We start from the raw sequence: 17957 nt of genomic DNA, 5'->3' as shown, positions 1-17957 counted from the left end.
TGTCCGACCAGGTTTGGGATTCAATTCTCAAGTCAGTTAATTCAGCTTTTCTATGTGCTTGCCACAGCCTTTTACAGTTCAAAGTGGTACACAGGGTTCATATGTCTAAAACTAAATTGTCGCAGTTCTATCCTGATATTAGTCCCTTTTGTGGTAAGTGCAGAGGGCAAGGCCTTTCTTAATCATATGTATTGGGCTTGTCCTAGCTGAGAGAAATTCTGGAGAGATGTTTTTTTAACTTTATCTCACATACTTAATTGCTATTTGGAACCTAACCCTCTGATTGCTCTTTTCGGTACTTTGGGAGAAGCTGACATGCATTTAACTCCAACTAAGCATCAATTGTCTTTTGCCTCTCTTTAGGCCAGGCGTGCAGTCCTTCTTAGGTGGACAAATGCTGCCCCACCCACCCTTGTTCAATAGCTTAGAGATATTATGTCCTGTTTAGACCTCAAAAAGATTCATTATTCACTTAATTCAGATATAAAGTTCCAAAAGGTGTGGGGACCTGTTCTTGAATATTTTCAGAATTCCCAAAGGGTACATCCCTCCCTTTTTTTTCTTTTGCATTTAAATCCCTTACTTCCAGCTTCCTACAGTTAAGATCTATGGGTTTTTAATGTATAATCATATTATAGTTTAGGTAGTAAGCAATATACCTTTTCATAAATACAGCTCTGTAGTGATATAGTTCTGATTAACTTTTTTATATATCATAAGGTTGGCTTGGAGTTGGGTAGTGGGAGGGTGGGGTGGTAACTAACTCTACACGATTCTACTATGGGGGCTTTGCTTAATTGTTATGAATTGTATTTTGATATGTTTGTTTTCCACTGTATAAACATCTTTTTTTTATTGTTTTTTGTGTTGCATTGTAAAAACTCATTTAAAAAATCTAAAAAAATAAGAAAGGCCTTGTTGAAGTCCATAGGAAATATTAACTACACTGCCTCATGAATGCACTTTGTCACATCTTCTAATAATTCAGTTAGTTTGGTCAGAGGGAATCTTCCCATAACAAAACCATGCTGGTGGCCTTTTATTAATCCCTGTCTTTCTAATTAATCCTTTCCCTCAGATTAATCCTTTCCCTGAGTTTTAAGAGCCAGAATAGGCCATTTAGCCCATCAAGTCTGCTGTGCCAATTAATTATGGCTGATCATCTCAACCCTGTTCTCGTACTTTTTTCCCTAAGCTTTGACACTGCTGTTGTAACCATGTTGTGACCACCCTTACTAATCAAGAGCCTTCTCCTCATCTCCCTTCATGCCCTGACTAATTAAGAATCCACCAACCTCTACTTTGAATATACTTAATGACCTAGCCTACATGGCTTCTGTGGCAATAAATTCCACAGATTCACCACCCTCTGGCTAAAAAAATTCTTCTAAATCTCTTTTCTAAAAGGATGTCCTTGTATTCTGAGACTGTGTCCTCTGGTCCTAGACTCTCCCACTACAGGAAAAAATTTTTAGAAAGTTCTTTCTGATGTTTAACTTGCTAGCCTGTAATTATCTGTCTCACCTATGCTGTCCGTTTTGAATAACAGTACTGTAGCGGTGTGCTACAAGCAGCGCTAAAATTACGACACGGAGTCGGTAACTGCAGTCGAAGGAAAAACTTTATTCGAAAACTTCAGCCTCACTTTTAAGCCTCTGTCAACCGGCCCCCCATGGCGAAGAGGCTCCAAAGCTCTGTGCTCGCAAACCCCCGTAGGCTATCTAATTGTGAGTCGGTTCGGATACGCTAGGAAATGAGGCGCTACATAACCCCCCCCCCAGAACCGGCGATACACCCCCCAATGTCCACAGCCTGGGCCAGAACCTGCTTGGGAGGTCGGCCTCTGCGCCGAGGCGCCGGAAACTCAGCCGGTTGCGCCAGGTCCACATGGGCCGGCTTGAGGCGGTCCACCGTGAAAACCTCCTCCTTCCCCCCAACGTCCAGCACAAACGTGGACCCGTTGTTCCGGAGCACCGTAAACGGCCCCTCGTATGGCCGCTGCAGCGGTGGCCGATGCCCGCCCCTTCGTACAAACACAAACTTACAGTTCCGTAGGTCTTTGGGTACGCAGGTCGGGTGCCGCCCATGCTGTGAAGTGGGTATGGGGGCCAGGTTACCGAGCTTCTCGCGAAGTCTGCCCAGGACTGCAGCGGGTTCTTCCTCTTGCCCCCTCGGGGCTGGTAGGAACTCCCCGGGGACGGCCAGGGGCGCGCCGTATACCAACTCGGCCGACGAGGCGTGCAGGTCGTCCTTGGGCGCTGTGCGGATGCCGAGAAGGACCCAGGGAAGCTCGTCCGCCCAGTTGGCTCCTCGCAGGCGGGCCATGAGGGCCGACTTCAGGTGACGGTGGAAACGCTCCACTAGCCCGTTCGACTGTGGGTGGTAGGCAGTGGTGTGGTGCAGCTGAGTCCCCAAAAGGCTGGCCATAGCTGACCACAGGCTGGAGGTGAACTGGGCGCCTCTGTCGGAGGTAATGTGGGCTGGTACACCAAAGCGGGATATCCAGGTGGCGAGCAGGGCTCGGGCTCAAGATTCGGAGGTGGTGTCGGTGAGCGGGACCGCCTCTGGCCATCTTGTGAACCGGTCCACGATAGTCAGGAGGTAACGCGCTCCGCGCGACACTGGCAGGGGGCCCACGATATCCACATGAATGTGGTCGAAACGCCGGTGGGCGGGATGGAACTGCTGCGGTGGGGCTTTGGTGTGCCGCTGAACCTTGGCCGTCTGGCAGTGCATGCACGTTCTGGCCCATTCACTGACCTGTTTGCGGAGACCGTGCCAAACGAACCTGCTGGAAACCAGCCGGACAGTTGTCCGGATGGAGGGATGCGCCAAGTTATGAATGGAGTCGAAAACACGTCGCCGCCAGGCTGCGGGGACGACCGGACGGGGCTGGTCGGTGGCGACGTCACAGAGTAGGGTCCTCTCACCTGGGCCCACGGGGAGGTCCTGGAGCTGCAAACCAGAGACTGCAGTCCTGTAACTCGGAATCTCCTCATCTACCTGCTGTGCCTCTGCCAGTGCCTCAAAGTCTACCCCTTGGGAAAGGGCATGAACGGTAGGGCGAGAGAGCGCATCCGCCACGACATTGTCCTTACCCGAGACGTGCCGGACATCCGTTGTGTATTCAGAGATGTAGGACAGGTGGCGTTGCTGGCGGGATGACCAGGGGTCGGATGCTTTCGTAAACGCAAAGGTAAGCGGTTTGTGGTCCGTGAACGCGGTGAAGGGCCGACCTTCTAGGAAGTACCTGAAATGCCGGATTGCCAGGTAGAGCGCCAACAGTTCCCGGTCAAAAGCACTGTACTTGAGCTCGGGTGGCCGCAGGTGTTTGCTGAAAAACGCCAGGGGTTGCCAGCGACCTGCGATGAGCTGCTCCAGCACCCCACCGACTGCCGTGTTTGATGCGTCCACTGTGAGGGCGGTAGGGGTGTCCATTCTGGGATGTACTAGCATTGCGGCGTCAGCCAAAGCTTCCTTCGTTTGAACGAAAGCGGCGGCGGACTCCTCGTCCCAGGTAATGTCCTTGCTCGGACCCGACATCAGGGCGAACAGGGGGCGCATGATCCGGGCAGCTGAAGGGAGGAAGCGGCGGTAGAAATTGACCATACCTACGAATTCCTGAAGGCCTTTGATCGTGGTGGGTCGGGGGACCGTACTCACTCAGTCGGGCGCAGAGTTGACGGAGGTGGGACAGATGCTCCTGACGACTGCCGCTGGCTATGAGGATGTCATCCAAATAGATGAACGCGAAGTCCAGGTCCCGTCCCACCGCGTCCATTAACCGCTGGAACGTCTGTGCGGCATTCTTCAGGCCGAACGGCATGCGGAGGAACTCGAAGAGGCCAAACGGGGTGATGAGAGCCGTTTTGGGGACGTCGTCAGGATGCATCGGGATTTGATGGTACCCTCGGACAAGGTCGACCTTGGAGAAGATCCGGGCGCCGTGCAGGTTTGCCGCAAAGTCCTGAATGTGCGGCACAGGGTAGCGGTCCGGTGTGGTAGCCTCGTTCAGCCTGCGGTAGTCGCCGCACGGTCTCCAGCCCCCCGTCGCTTTGGGCACCATGTGCAGGGGGGAAGCCCAGGGGCTGTCGGACCGCCGGATGATCCCCAATTCCTCCATTCTCTGGAACTCCTCCTTCGCCAGTCGGAGCTTGTCCGGGGGAAGCCGCCGAGCACGGGCATGGAGGGGTGGTCCCTGTGTCGGGATGTGGTGCTGTACGCCGTGCCTGGGCATGGCTGCTGTGAACTGCGGTGCCAGAACCGATGGGAACTCCGCCAGGACCCTGGTGAAGTCGTTGTCGGACAGCGTGATGGAGCCGAGGTGAGGGGCTGGCAACTGGGCCGCGCCCAGGGAGAACGTCTGAAAGGTCTCGGCGTGTACCAGTCTCTTCCTGGGCAGGTCAACCAGCAGGCTGTGAGCTCGCAAAAAATCCGCACCCAGAAGCGGTTGGGCTACGGCGGCCAGTGTGAAGTCCCACGTGAACTGGCTGGGGCCGAACAGTAGCTGCACCTGACGGGTGCCATAGGTCCTTACTGTGCTGCCATTCGCGGCCCTCAGGGGGGGACCCGGTGCCCTGCTGCGGGTGTCGTAACTCGTCGGAGGTAAAACGCTGATCTCAGCCCCAGTATCAACCAAAAACCGGCGTCCCGACCTTCTATCCCACACATACAGGAGGCTATCCCGATGGCCAGCCGCCGTAGCCATCAGCGGCGGCTGGCCCTGGCGTTTCCCGGGAACTTGCAGGGCGGGCGGCAACGGCGGGCTTCTGCGCCCCACCGCTGGTGGTAGAAGCACCAGTGGTCATTGGGCCGGGGGTTAGTGGGCTCTGCGGCCGGGCCTGGACTGGTTTGCTGCCGGGAGCGTGGCTGGGAGATCTGTGCGATGGACGCCCCGCTCACCTTTTTGGCGTTCCACAGCAAGTCCGCCCGGGCTGCCACCTTCCGGGGGTCACTGAAATCCGCATCAGACAGCAGCAGGCGTATGTCCTCGGGCAGCTGCTCCAGGAATGCCTGCTCAAACATGAGGCCTGTGTGTCCCTCGGCCAGAGACAACATCTCACTCATTAAAGCCGATGGAGGTCTGTCGCCCAAGCCATCCAGGTGCAGTAAACGGGCAGCCCGCTCGCGCCGTGAGAGTCCGAAAGTCCTGAGGAGCAGGGCTTTGAATTCCGTGTACTTGCCGTCTGCCGGGGGCGACTGTACGAACTCTGCGACCTGGGCAGCTGTGTCCTGGTCGAGGGAGCCCACCACGTAGTAGTAGCGGGTGTCTTCTGAGGTGATCCGGCGAACGTGGAATTGGGCTTCGGCTTGCTGGAACCATAGGTCCGGGCGCTGTGTCCAGAAACCCGGCAGTTTCAACGAAACCGCATGAACAGAGGCGGCGTCGGTCATTTCTGGTCCAAAAATCGTTTGGACCGTCGGGGTCACCAATTGTAGCGGTGTGCTACAAGCAGCGCTAAAATTACGACACGGAGTCGGTAACTGCAGTCGAAGGAAAAACTTTATTCGAAAACTTCAGCCTCACTTTTAAGCCTCTGTCAACCGGCCCCCCATGGCGAAGAGGCTCCAAAGCTCTGTGCTCGCAAACCCCCGTAGGCTATCTAATTGTGAGTCGGTTCGGATACGCTAGGAAATGAGGCGCTACAGTACCACATTTATTTTCCTCCAGTCAAATGGCCAGTGAAGGTTTGTTCATCACAGTCAGGGCCTCCATAATATCTTGCTTTGTCTCCCCTAGTAACCAAGGAGGCTTTAGGGATTTATTCACCTTTAAGACCATAGAGATTTTTAATTCCTTTCTAATGGTACTTTATCGTAGAGTTTCATAGCAGCTGTCCTTAGATTCTCCAACTGCACTTCCATCTCCTCATTGAAAACAGATGGAAAGTATCATTTAAAACCTCACTCATGTTTTCATCTGCACATATAGGTTGCCCTTTAAAATACTTCGGATTTTCCATAATCTTGTTTGTCATTGATATTTTGTATCTTCTCATTGTCCTCATTTTATTTTTTGTACCCCATTCCTGCCAGCCCTCCTCACTTTCAGTTCTCAAAAGCTACTAGGTGCTGCTTTTTCTTTTCTTCTTTTTCCAAACTTTGTTAGTGAAGTTTCTTGAATTTGTTCTCTTTCCTTGTCATCCTTACGGCAACACTGAGGCTGTGACCAACTCATTATTGATTGACTTCCATTATGAGGTGATTTCACATAAGAAGCTGGGTGTTCAGTTTTATTTGTTCCTCTGTAGGAATGAAATGTGAATGGGTTGATAATGTGACAAGTAACATGATGTCGTAGTAGCATCTAATAGTAGCCCATTTCAGAAAGAGAACGTAAACAAAGTTACCATGCTAAGGCTACATCCACACTAGACCAGATAATTTTGAAAATGCCGGTTTTGTGTAAAAACGATAGGCGTCCACACTATGCGTTTTTAAAAATATCTCCGTCTGCATTGAAACAGAGATTTCGGCAAATCTCCTCCTACTGCACATGCGCAGGACACATCTACTGAAAACCAGTGACATGTTTGGTGTTGATTCTCACCATGAAAGACCTGCTGCGCATTTGTTCAGTTACAGACTAGAAAAACTTAAATGACAGGCAGTTGTTGGCTCTGGCGCAGGAGGACTTAAAAGTAAAAAAAAACAAATACTGAAGCATATGGAGGCAACTGACAGGGAGTCCACGGACAGTATGACCTGGCTAACCAGAACATTGAATAACTGACGAACTCTGTTGCAATAATAAAGCACCTTGTCAAATGTGTAAAACATGTCTGCATCAGTGTTATCTTGTATTTCCATACAATGTTACATTAGCCTGTTACACATTTATTGTCAGAGAAGTACTTGCATAAATAGGTAAACCACCTTCATACAAGCAAGGACGGAAAACAGCGCAAAGTGAGTATACTTTTTTATTCAGTAAGTTATAGGTCAAAGTATTTGGTGAGTACATTTCTAACTCTTCTGGCTTCAGTCTTGTTGCCGTCTGCTCTGAAATTGTTAGGTTGCGTTCAAGAAAACAATGAAATAGCGCGCTGCCGTCTGACAGCGTTTTCAGATTTCTCCAGTTACCCCGTCCACACTGATCTGCCCAGGCGGTGTTTTCAAAAATACACACTTTGGAGAGTGTTTCTGAAAAGCTCTGGTTTTGGGGGATGAAAATGCCATTTTAGTGTGAATGGAGGGTAACAACAAAGAGAAAAAGTTTCGGTTATAGATTTATCCGGTATAGTGTGAACGTAGCCTAAGGCCCTATTATAAATTTGTTAATTGATTGGCAATTTACCTACAGTAGCCTCAAATATACTTCGACTGCAAGAGCTAATCAGAGGCTGGGTGTTCTTGGGTAAGTGGCTTGTCTGCTGATGTCTCAAAGCTTTTACACCATCCAATTCACAAAACAGGTTTGCAGTAGAGTATTCTCAGCTTTCATAAATGCAGCTCAAGTGAGTATGGTTGTATTGTGCTTAAATGAATGAATGGTTACTCTAATTATGTGAGTTCTAGTCTCGCCAAGTAGAAAATGTTAATTATGTAAATTGGGAATTAAAAATTGTTATTAGTATCAATTACTGTATTAGTACTGACTGTGTAAAGTAAAAAAAAATCAGCCCAATCAGTTCAGGGGAAATCTTGGTGGATGGATGAAGTTCCAAACAAAACTGAACAACTCCAGTCCATCAAGCAGATTGGCTTTCACTTCCTCCATCACTAGGGCAACATGGCTGTGCCATGGCTATAAATGTACTGGAATTAAATGCCAAAGCTACTTTCCATTATCACCCTAACATGGCCCCTCCCAGAGGCAAAGCTGGCAGCTGCAACTACCAACTGTAAAGTCCCTAACGGACCACACAAGTTCATGACTTGGAAATATACATTGGTATTCACTTGTGGTTTGATGTCAATCCTGAAAATCTCTACTTAATACTGGGAATGTACTGCATTTGTTCAGGTTAACAGTCGCTAGTACCTTTTAAAGGAGAAATATGGATGGCAATCCATTGTGGCCTTGCTTCACCACCTTCACCTGTTCTCCACTAACAGTGCATGCATACTTCCAGTGGACATTACTAAATGGTATTCAGAAGTACTTACTGAAATTTTGATCACTAGATGTAAACTTGCACAGAATAAACTTTCCCTTCCTCAACCCACTGTGCCATTAGGGAACCTTCAGTGTCCTGATTCTTGATTTTCTTCCTCTGGCTCTCACAGGTTTAAAAGTGGAAGTAACCCACTGTGGACAGATGAAGAGGAAATATCGAGTGTGTAATGTTACACGACGGCCCGCCAGTCATCAAACGTAAGTACCCTCTCATTAAAGTTTGTGTGCTGGCTTTTGTGTAACTAATAAAGTTTTGTGTTAAAATTTAGGGTGTAAATGTAGATTTCTGAATTATGGACACTCATGTCAAATTAATTGTAGATTGAATATAATTAGGAGCTTACAAAACTGAAGTAGACTCAACAATTAGTATATATTGAAAAATTGTGTGCATTTCCAATCAAATGTCCAAATGATGTTCAAAGGAATAAAATATATGCTTCAGGTATGTGCAATTTGATGAAGATGAAGATTTTGGATGATCTAAAGCAATTGTAGAATAAGTAGAAGAGTCACAGAAATGGAAAGAGAGTTGGGAAAAAGAGTAGTAAAAGATGTGAGTAATTACGGAAAGATTCTGGAGTACAGAAGCTGGGTAAGGCAAGTTTAGATTATAGTAGCTTTTTGGAGTCAGAATAAGTTATACTAACAGATGGGGAAAGTTATGGCAGGACGGTACACTTTTTGAGGGATTAGCAAACCATCAGAAAAATGTTGAAACTTAATCAGTTTATTATTGTCACATGTTTGAAAGTTAAAAGTAAATTTATTATGTCACAATGTAATGCCTCGAGATTCACTTTCTTGTGGACATTCACCGTAAATACAAAGAAACAATAGAGTCAATCAAAAGCTGCACATGACAGTGGTACAGGAGGTTTCCAGTTTAGAATGGTGTTGGTGTAACACAGCGACACCTTTCTGGCAGCAAACTAAACTACAAACTACTCTATTAATCACGCTACAGTCAGTAGCCTGTAACTTCCCTTTCGGAGTTGTTTCTGAAAAGCCTATACAACCTGGTATTTTTGCGGTGTGAACTGAAGTTTCAAAGGTGCAGGACAGTTGTGGCATGTATGGACCATGTTGAGATGGCCTGTGCCCAAGAGTGAGGAACAAGCTGATATTTGGCTATTGCTGGAGTGGACTTGGAGCCGATTCAAAGCGGCAGAACCGAGGTGAGGCAGCTGGGCCAGGTTGGAAAGGTCGGGCACAGGCGGAATTGAGACAGTGGGGTCTGAGCCTAAGCCTGAGAGCACGACGAGGCACTATGACCAGGGTCCGAGAGTGAGGAATGACCTGATGTTTGGTCAATTTAAGCACCGGCCTGGATTGAAATGTCAGGGTGGGGGAGCGGGATGGGTCAGTGTTCAGCTTGCTGCTCAGTGAGGCTTACTCATCTCTGTTCAACTGAGGTTGTGGCCTGCAACAAACAGGCTCCTGGACTACTGCAGTGTTGACTGGCTTTGTGGCTCTGAATTCACTATCATGAACTTTAGTTCTGAAAGTTGCTTGCTTACTTATTGTTTGCATGATTTGTTCTTTTTTTTGGCGCATTGGGTGTTGGGCAGTCCTTTTTAATGGGTTGTATATCATAAACATACTTTGAAAATAAATGTACAGTCGGCCCTCCTTATCCACGGGGGATTGGTTCTAAGACCCCCCCCCCCACCCCCCTGCTGCCGCGGATACCAAAAAATGCGGATGCTCAAGTCCCTTATTTAACCTATCCCAGTGGACATTAGGACCTGGCGATAAACAGCTCTGAATTCGCAGTGTTTCTGTTCACAAAAATAATCACGATCACGATTGAAAATAAGATGGAAGTGATAAAGCGATCGGAAAGAGGTGAAACGCCGTTGGTCATTGGAAGAGCATTAGGCTATAGTTGGTCAACAATCAGAACAATTTTACTGGAGCATGTGAAAGGCCCTGCCCCGATGAAAGCTACAATTATTACTAAGCAATGTAATGGTTTAATTATTGAAATATGTATGTTTCTTAATTGTTTTATATGCATAGAAAGGTAAAATATGTACTATATACTAAGAAAATCGTTTAACTAACTGACGCTAAGTAATACTGGATGTAGCTGTTCCGACTTCAAATCCGACTTAGAGACGGACTCAGGAATGGAACTCGTTCATAACCCAGGGACTGCCTGTACTTTTAAGTCATCTTCAGATTACTTATAATATCTAATACAATGTAAATAGTTGTTATACTGTATTGTTTAGGGAATAATGACAAGAAAAAATAGTCTGTACATGCTGAAACAACTAGTGCTGGAGAGAGAACTTCCGGGTTTTCCCGATCCGCGGATAAGGAGGGCCAACTGTACTTTGGTGGGGGGGGGGGGGCAGGAATCTTAGTTTTGCATGCCATCCATATAGATAATTATTTCCACCTCTACCACTGTTGCTGGCAATGCATTCCACGCACGCACCACTGTGTGTGGAAAAACTTAACTCTTGACATCCCCCTTGTGCCTACTTCCAAGAACCTTACAACTATGTCCCTTCGTGTTAGCCATTTCAGCCCTGGGAAAAAGCCTCTGGTTAGCCACATGATCAATGCCTCTCATCATCTTATACACTTCTACCAGGTCATTTCTCTCCAAGGCCGAAAAGCATAAGTTCAGTCATCCTGTTCTCATAAGGCATGCTCTCCAATCCAGGCAACATCCTGTAAATCTCCTCTGCACTCTCTCTATAGTATCCACATCCTTCCTTCAGTGAGGTGACCAGAACTGAACACAGCACTCCAAGTCTGACCAAGGTCTTATATAGCTGTAACGTTACCGCACTACTCTTGGACTCAATCCCATGGTTGAAGAAGACCGACACACCATATGCCTTCTTAACAACATCGTCAACCCGCACAACAGCTTTGAGTGTCCTATGGACACAGACCTCAAGATCTTGCTGATCCTCCACACTGCCAAGAGTCTTACCATTATTATTATATTCTGTCTTCAAATTTGCCCTACCAGAATGAACCATCCATGTCATCTATTTTTGGTGTTACGAATGATGAACAACTCTGATGGGCAGATGAATACAGAATCGCCAGTGCACCCCCCCCCCCCCCCCTTTTTTGGAGAATCGCAAATCGCTACTATTCCGATACTGTTATCAAGGGAGATGAGAGAGACACAGGAAAGCTGCCAAGGCAGTTGTTATTGATAACAGCTCATACAAATTAATGAGAGAGGCACAGCTAAGGTGGAATGTCTCCAGCTAACAAAAGAGAACGGAACCATTGATTACTGCTATTGTCTTTTGGAGAAGGTTTGTGTACTTGGTACCGTTCTATTCATTGAAACCCCTCAGGGGGCGACCAGAGTGGGCTGGTTTGATGGGTTGCATCATCTCAACCTGATTGACACCTGAGACCCCGTGAGTGGGGATAAAAGTGAGGTCTGGGGAACACCCCTCAGACGCACCAGGAGAGATGCTACGAGACCGGTGGGGACTTGTGTCTGTGTCCACCCTTGCCTGGGTGACGTGTCCAACACGGAAGAACAGTCTAGCTAAAGGACAGAGGGGTCATACATGAATGGCCACAACAACAATGCATTGAGGGATCAAGATCGTAAAGGAAAGTTGGCAGGTCAATAGCTGTTACTGTTCTCTCTCTCTCTCTCTCTCGCTCTCTCTCTCTCTCTCCACCGCGACCAACAACTACTGCAGACTGCATGAACTGAACTGAACTTTATATTTCCATCTGACAATTCATTATCCCCTAGCTGACGATAGAGCTTATTTCTTATTGATTATTATTATACCCACACTTTTAGGTTTAGTATTGATGACGTATATTATCTGTATATTTGCATTGATATTATTTTTGTGTATTTTTACTAATACTGTTGAAAATAGTATCACCAGACTCCAACGGACACTCCTATCTTTGCTGGTAAGACACCCAGTTACAGGGTTCGTAACATTGGCTTGTTAGACATGTCCTCCATCATGAAGACAGACACAAAACAGTAATTCAAGGCCTCAGCCAGTTCCACATTACTTAATATTAATTCCCCTTTCCCATCTTCCTAGGGACTTAGATTCACCTTAGCCACCCTTTTATGCTTGATATGATTATAAAAACATTTAATATTAGTTTTTGCATTTTTGTGATAGTTTATTTTCATAATCTATCTTCCCTTTCTTAATATTGCTTTCTTTGCTTAGTGGTACTTTGGAGTTTTTCCAATCTTCCAGTTAGTTACTACTCTTGGCCACTTTATATGCACGAGCTTTTAATTTGATGCCTTTATTTATTTCCTTTGTAGTCCAAGGCTGGCTCTCCCCACCTTACTGTTCTTGCTTTTAACTGGAATATACTTTAGTTGAGCACTGTGAAAAATCTTTTTGAAACTCTTCCACTGTTTCTCAACTATCTAACCACTGTGTTCCTATTGTATGCCAGGCAACTCCTTCCTCATCCTGTCCCTTGTGTAGACATAATATGCTGTTTTTAGATCAGACTATTGAGCCTCCTATTTGAATGAGAAATGTATTAATACTTTGATCGTTCTTTCCAATAGGATTCCTAACTGCATGGTTAGCAATTTTACTTGTCTCATAATATGGGACAGGTTTCCTACAGGTTCCCTCATAGGTTCAATAACATGCTGTTCAAGAAAGCTGTTACTGATGCATTTTATGAAGTCCTCCTTAAAACTGCCTCAACCAGCTCGATTTGCCTGATCTGTGCAAGTTAAAAGTCCCCCATGACAACTGCTGTTCCATTTTTTACTTAATTATGGGCTGCAAGGTTTGCTTATTTTGGGATCCAATAAAAGCTTGAGATTGTACGTTCTTGGTTTGCGCCTGAGTAGTTAGTGTATGGGGAAGCAAAAGGAGAAATGAAATTGTGGACTGGTGCTTAGAGGTTGATGGGAATCAAACAGAATTGGCCTTAACTTTAAATTAAGGAACGCATGCATGAGTTTATGCTTGGTGAATATTGGTAAAATGCTATGAGAATTCATAATTGTGTGAATGGTTTCTCCCAGGTTCCCACTACAGCTGGAAAGTGGACAGACTGTAGAGTGCACAGTAGCTCAGTATTTCAAACAGAAATACAACCTGCAGCTAAAATACCCACACCTACCCTGTCTACAGGTGGGACAGGAGCAGAAGCACACTTACCTACCACTAGAGGTGAGAGATGATTACAGAGTGTGGTTGCAGGTCATGTTCTGTAATTTTCCTCTTAGTGTTTACTTTCTAAACAAGGCATCCTGCCTGTTTTTTAGTGTGAGTCTCACTATGAATGTCAATGATGTCCTGTTATTTATTAATCCTCTCCCTGGCTATTCTGACATTTAGCAGATCTAGATCTCTTGATAATTCTTATTTTATTGTTGCATTATTAAGCGGGATACCTTTTGCAGAATTATAATGACTTCACTTTTGTAGGTCTGCAACATAGTACCAGGGCAGCGATGTATCAAAAAACTCACAGACAATCAGACATCAACAATGATCAAAGCAACAGCACGGTCAGCGCCCGACCGGCAAGAAGAGATTAGTCGATTGGTGAGTGACAGAAAACCGTAATTTCTGTAGCAGATTTCATTTGCAACTTATGTTTAATTTGTGTGCAGATAATTGATAGGCTGCTGTTAAAGAATGTTGAACAACCTTCACACTTGTTTCTCCAGTTTCACTACTGGAAACTAGACTATCAGTAAAAAGTTATTTTTACCTAACCCCCTACTGGTACACCTTAAATTAAACTCTTTCCACACTCACTGTATCCATTTATATTATTTTCAACAATTATTTAAATTGTTGTGCCTTGGCTTAATGGTCACTTGTGGTAACATATTCCAAATTCTAATAAACAGCTGCATGAAAACATCCTACCAACTATCCTTACACCAGTCTGTCATTTATTAGCTTTCCAGATAAAGGCTTTTCATTCTCATCTTCAAAAATTTCTTCTTGATCTCATTAACCTTTTAACGAGTGAAGAAAATGACAATTTTCCTTGATGATAAAATCACATCACTATTGTTTAATTCCAGTGAATCTTTTTGTGCTTGGAGACAGCCATAGTATGCAGAAAATGTTTGCACTTGGACAGACAGGCGCGCGTGCACGCACACACACACACGCACGCACACACTTTATCTTGTTCACTGAACCACATAAGGCAATGTGTCTTACATTCAAAATGGGCAATATCAAGGTTCTCTGCCAGCCTGATCCAGCTTCAGCACAATGCCCTCTGAGAATCAAGGTTTCTTGACAGACTTTTGAATGCATGGACCTTTTTCAATATCTTGTAACAAAGATAGATATCAATTTTGAAATTCATCACTCTCATCAATGCACCTGCACAATTTTTGGCTGGTTGAAATGAGGGTATTTGAAGATGAAAGTCTTAGACCTGGCATAAAGCTTATGTTTTACCAACCATCAGTTATCCATGCCATCCTTTTTGGTCTCTGCACAAATCCTCCATACTCATTGGAAGAATAAGTGAACCAATGTTAGCATTCTCTCCCAGGTCAACATCCTAAACATTGAGGCCCCAATCAGTAGTGTTAGAGTGGCCACCTGTATGTAAGTTACATTTTTTTCTTCCAAACTGTATTATAGAGGGGGCTGTCAAGTAGATAGAGAAAGATTCAAGGCTCAAGACCTCCATGAAGAAATAACTGGCTTGTAGAAACCTCTGGCCCTTGGTTACTGAAAGTGAAGGGGCATTTGGGATGATATTGGGTAAACCTCTAGGCCAGGGGTCGGCAACCTTTACCACTGAAAGAGCCATTTGGACCCGTTTCCCACAGAAAAGAAAACACTGGGAGCCACAAAACCCATTTGACATTTAAAATGAAATAACACTGCATACAACGTTTTTTTTGCCTTTATGCTATGTATAAACAAACTATAATGTGTTGCATTTATGAAATCGATGAACTCCTGCAGAGAAAACGAAATTACATTTCTGCATGCAACAAAAACATATTGAACTCCGAAAAAAAGACGTTGGGTTGAAGGTTACTTTTAAGTAAAATAATCAATGTCTATTTGAGTCCTTGTATTTATGAAAAACGCCAAACTTAAATTGTCCGCCAGCAGCAAACCAAAAATAACGTCAGCCAGCTGTCAACCTGAAAAATAAAAGGACTATTTCACTGAACAATGAAAAAATATGAATATACGTAAAATAATAGGCAATTATAATATTTATCATACTTGGTTAATGGGATTTCTGCTCCTGGACCTCAGCACAGAGCGTCTGCACATCAGGGCTGTATGACGTCACCTTCATCTTTACACAGGATCGCAAGCTGTCATCTGTGAGGCGTGCGCGATGTTTGTTTTTAATAAAGTTCATGTTAGAGAACACCTGCTCACATACATATGTGGATACAAAGATCGACAGGACTCCAAGCGCATACTTTTTAATGTTTACATAAATGTTGGGGATAGCATTCCATATTTCGAACACAAGTTTGTCTGGTTTAGGGAGGTTTTCAATATCCCTCCATTTGTGATTCTGAGCAAGAACGGCCTCCTGACGGGCAACATCTTCAAGGTCTGCTGTCAAGCGTCTAAACTTGGACAACCATATGTCTTTGTCGGCTATGTCGGCCAGTTCCATCTCAAGATCAGGTTGACTCACACCTGCCAATGCAGTCGTATTCAGTAGGGATGGATCGATGCTTCGGGGAGTGACCGGGAAGGATAATGTGTTTTTTACCTCTCTGAACTCACAGAAGTGTTTCCCAAACGATGTTTGCATTGCGATGATTGCAGAATGTAAATACTCCAAATTTATTATGTCGTGAGCTTATTTGAACTCTCTCAAATTGGGGAAGTGAGACAATATGGCTTTCTGTAAATCTCTGGCAAGCACTGTCAACATGCGCTGGAATGCCAAAACATCCTCCAACATGTGCAGGGCTGTGCGTCCTTTCCCCTGAAGTGCTGTGTTCAGCGTGTTCAGGTGCGCTGTCATGTCTACCATGAAGTGTAGCTTTTACAGGCACTCTGGCTGTTCCAGATCAGGAAAGGTGAGACCTTTGCTGCCCAGGAAAGTTTTCACTTCTTCCAGACACGCGACAAAGCGTTTCAGCACCTCCCCTCTTGACAGCCACCGGACTTTGTTGTGCAGCAGGAGATCAGAATATGCGCTTTCCAGCTCTTCCAGTAACAAACGGAATTGACGGTGATTTAAATTTTTTGCCATTATTTTATTGACAATCTGAATGACAACATCCATTACTTCTGTGCATTCCGGAGGAAATGTTTGAGTGCACAGCGCCTCTTGGTGCAAGATGCAGTGAAAAGTCAGCAGCTTTCTGTCCAGCGATTTCTGCAGTAAAGCCACAAATCCCTTGTGCGCTCCTGTCATACTTGCTGCCCCATCAGTAGCTACTGACACCAGGTGGGTGGCCTTTATTACTTTGGCTCTTAAACAATTCAAGACAGCCTCACAGATGTCCTCCCCCCGTGTTTGGCCTCTTAGAGGTATCAAGTCAATCATTTCTTCCTGTGGCCCGGCAGAGTTTACATACCGTTAGAACAGCGCTATTTGTTCAATATCACCTTTGTCTTTAGACTCGTTACAGACAATCGAGTTGGCCACAGCTGAATTGATGTCTTTAATTTACTGTCTTGTGATGTCTTCTGCCATTTTTATGGTTCTGTCTTTGACAGTCTTTGCAGAGAGGGACATATCCCTGATTTTCTGCACAATTTCACTCTTGTTTTTAAAGTCCGTGAGTAGATATTCTGAAATCTTAATGAAAGATTCTTTTATATATTCACCATCTGTAAACTGCTTCAGTGCCTGACCATTTCCTGAGCGGCAACAAAACTAGCATATGTCGTTGATTTTCCAGACATCATCCACTTCTTGAAATGATTTTTGCTCTGAATCACCTTCCACATCAGTTCCGAAACGGCTTTTTTTCTCTCATCTCCATCCGGATATTTTTGAGCAAAGGCTGCGTGTTTATTCTGGAAATGTCTTGCGACTTTTGACTTTTTGTTGTTTGCTAGTTTCTCATTGCATATTAAGCATACCGGTAAACCAGTCTCGTCAGCAGTGAAAGTAAATGAGTCTGCCCACGTATCATTAAATGTTCTGTTTTCTTAAGTCACTTTTCTTTTTTTAGAATTCTCCATAGTTAGCCTACCTTGGATCGAAAAATTAAAGAAATCGCGCACTGGCGGGTGTCAGGCATTGGCCGTGGTGACGTATATTAATAGCGACAAAAAACACGTTTTATTTAGATTGTACAAGATCACCATAATCTTCAAATTTAGAATTACATTTCAAAAACTAACAAACTAACATAAAATACATTTTAATTAAATACTCATCATTTATTTTCCAAAGCCATAGGGAGCCGCAGCACAGAGATGAAAGAGTCGAATGCGGCTCTGGAGCCGCGGGTTGCCGACCCCTGCTCTAGGCCATGCATTGGGAGCACATGGAAGCTCTGCGAAAGACAACTGTACGCCACTTCACAAACTATCCACTTGCCCACTACATCAACCACTTCCTCCTTCATCTATGGAAGTGTCTGCACTTCCCACATTGACGTCATTAGCCACCTTAATATGCACAAAACCAGAGTGGAAATTCTGATTTCCTCCCACAGTCCAAAGACATACTGGTTAGTGGGTTAATTGGTCATTGTAAATTGTCCTATGATTAAGCTAGGTTTAAATAATTTGGTTGTTGGACAGTGCGGCTTTTTGAGCCGGAAGGACCTGTTCCACACACTGTTTCTAAATAAATAAATAAAGTCATCCTTTGTCCCAAAGGGCTACCTAAGGAAAAGATCCCACTTTACTTCCTGCCTACC

General features: G+C 45.1%; 1 protein-coding gene across 5 annotated transcripts in view; it reads left to right on the top strand.

The window, feature by feature from the left end:
• Positions 1-17957, top strand: part of LOC132383485 (protein argonaute-1) — a 98268-nt gene that overhangs the window by 46328 nt on the left and 33983 nt on the right. For all 5 annotated transcript variants that reach the window (XM_059954481.1, XM_059954482.1, XM_059954483.1 and 2 more), the window contains 3 exons: positions 8230-8317; positions 13140-13287; positions 13546-13665. In XM_059954481.1, the coding sequence (XP_059810464.1) occupies positions 8230-8317; positions 13140-13287; positions 13546-13665 (356 nt within the window). The remainder of the gene's footprint in view (positions 1-8229; positions 8318-13139; positions 13288-13545; positions 13666-17957) is intronic.

The sequence above is a fragment of the Hypanus sabinus genome, chromosome 30, assembly GCF_030144855.1.
Source record: "Hypanus sabinus isolate sHypSab1 chromosome 30, sHypSab1.hap1, whole genome shotgun sequence".
Lineage (NCBI taxonomy): Eukaryota > Metazoa > Chordata > Chondrichthyes > Myliobatiformes > Dasyatidae > Hypanus > Hypanus sabinus.
Note: the sequence above shows the minus strand (reverse complement) of the source record. Positions and strands in the feature narration are given on the sequence as shown.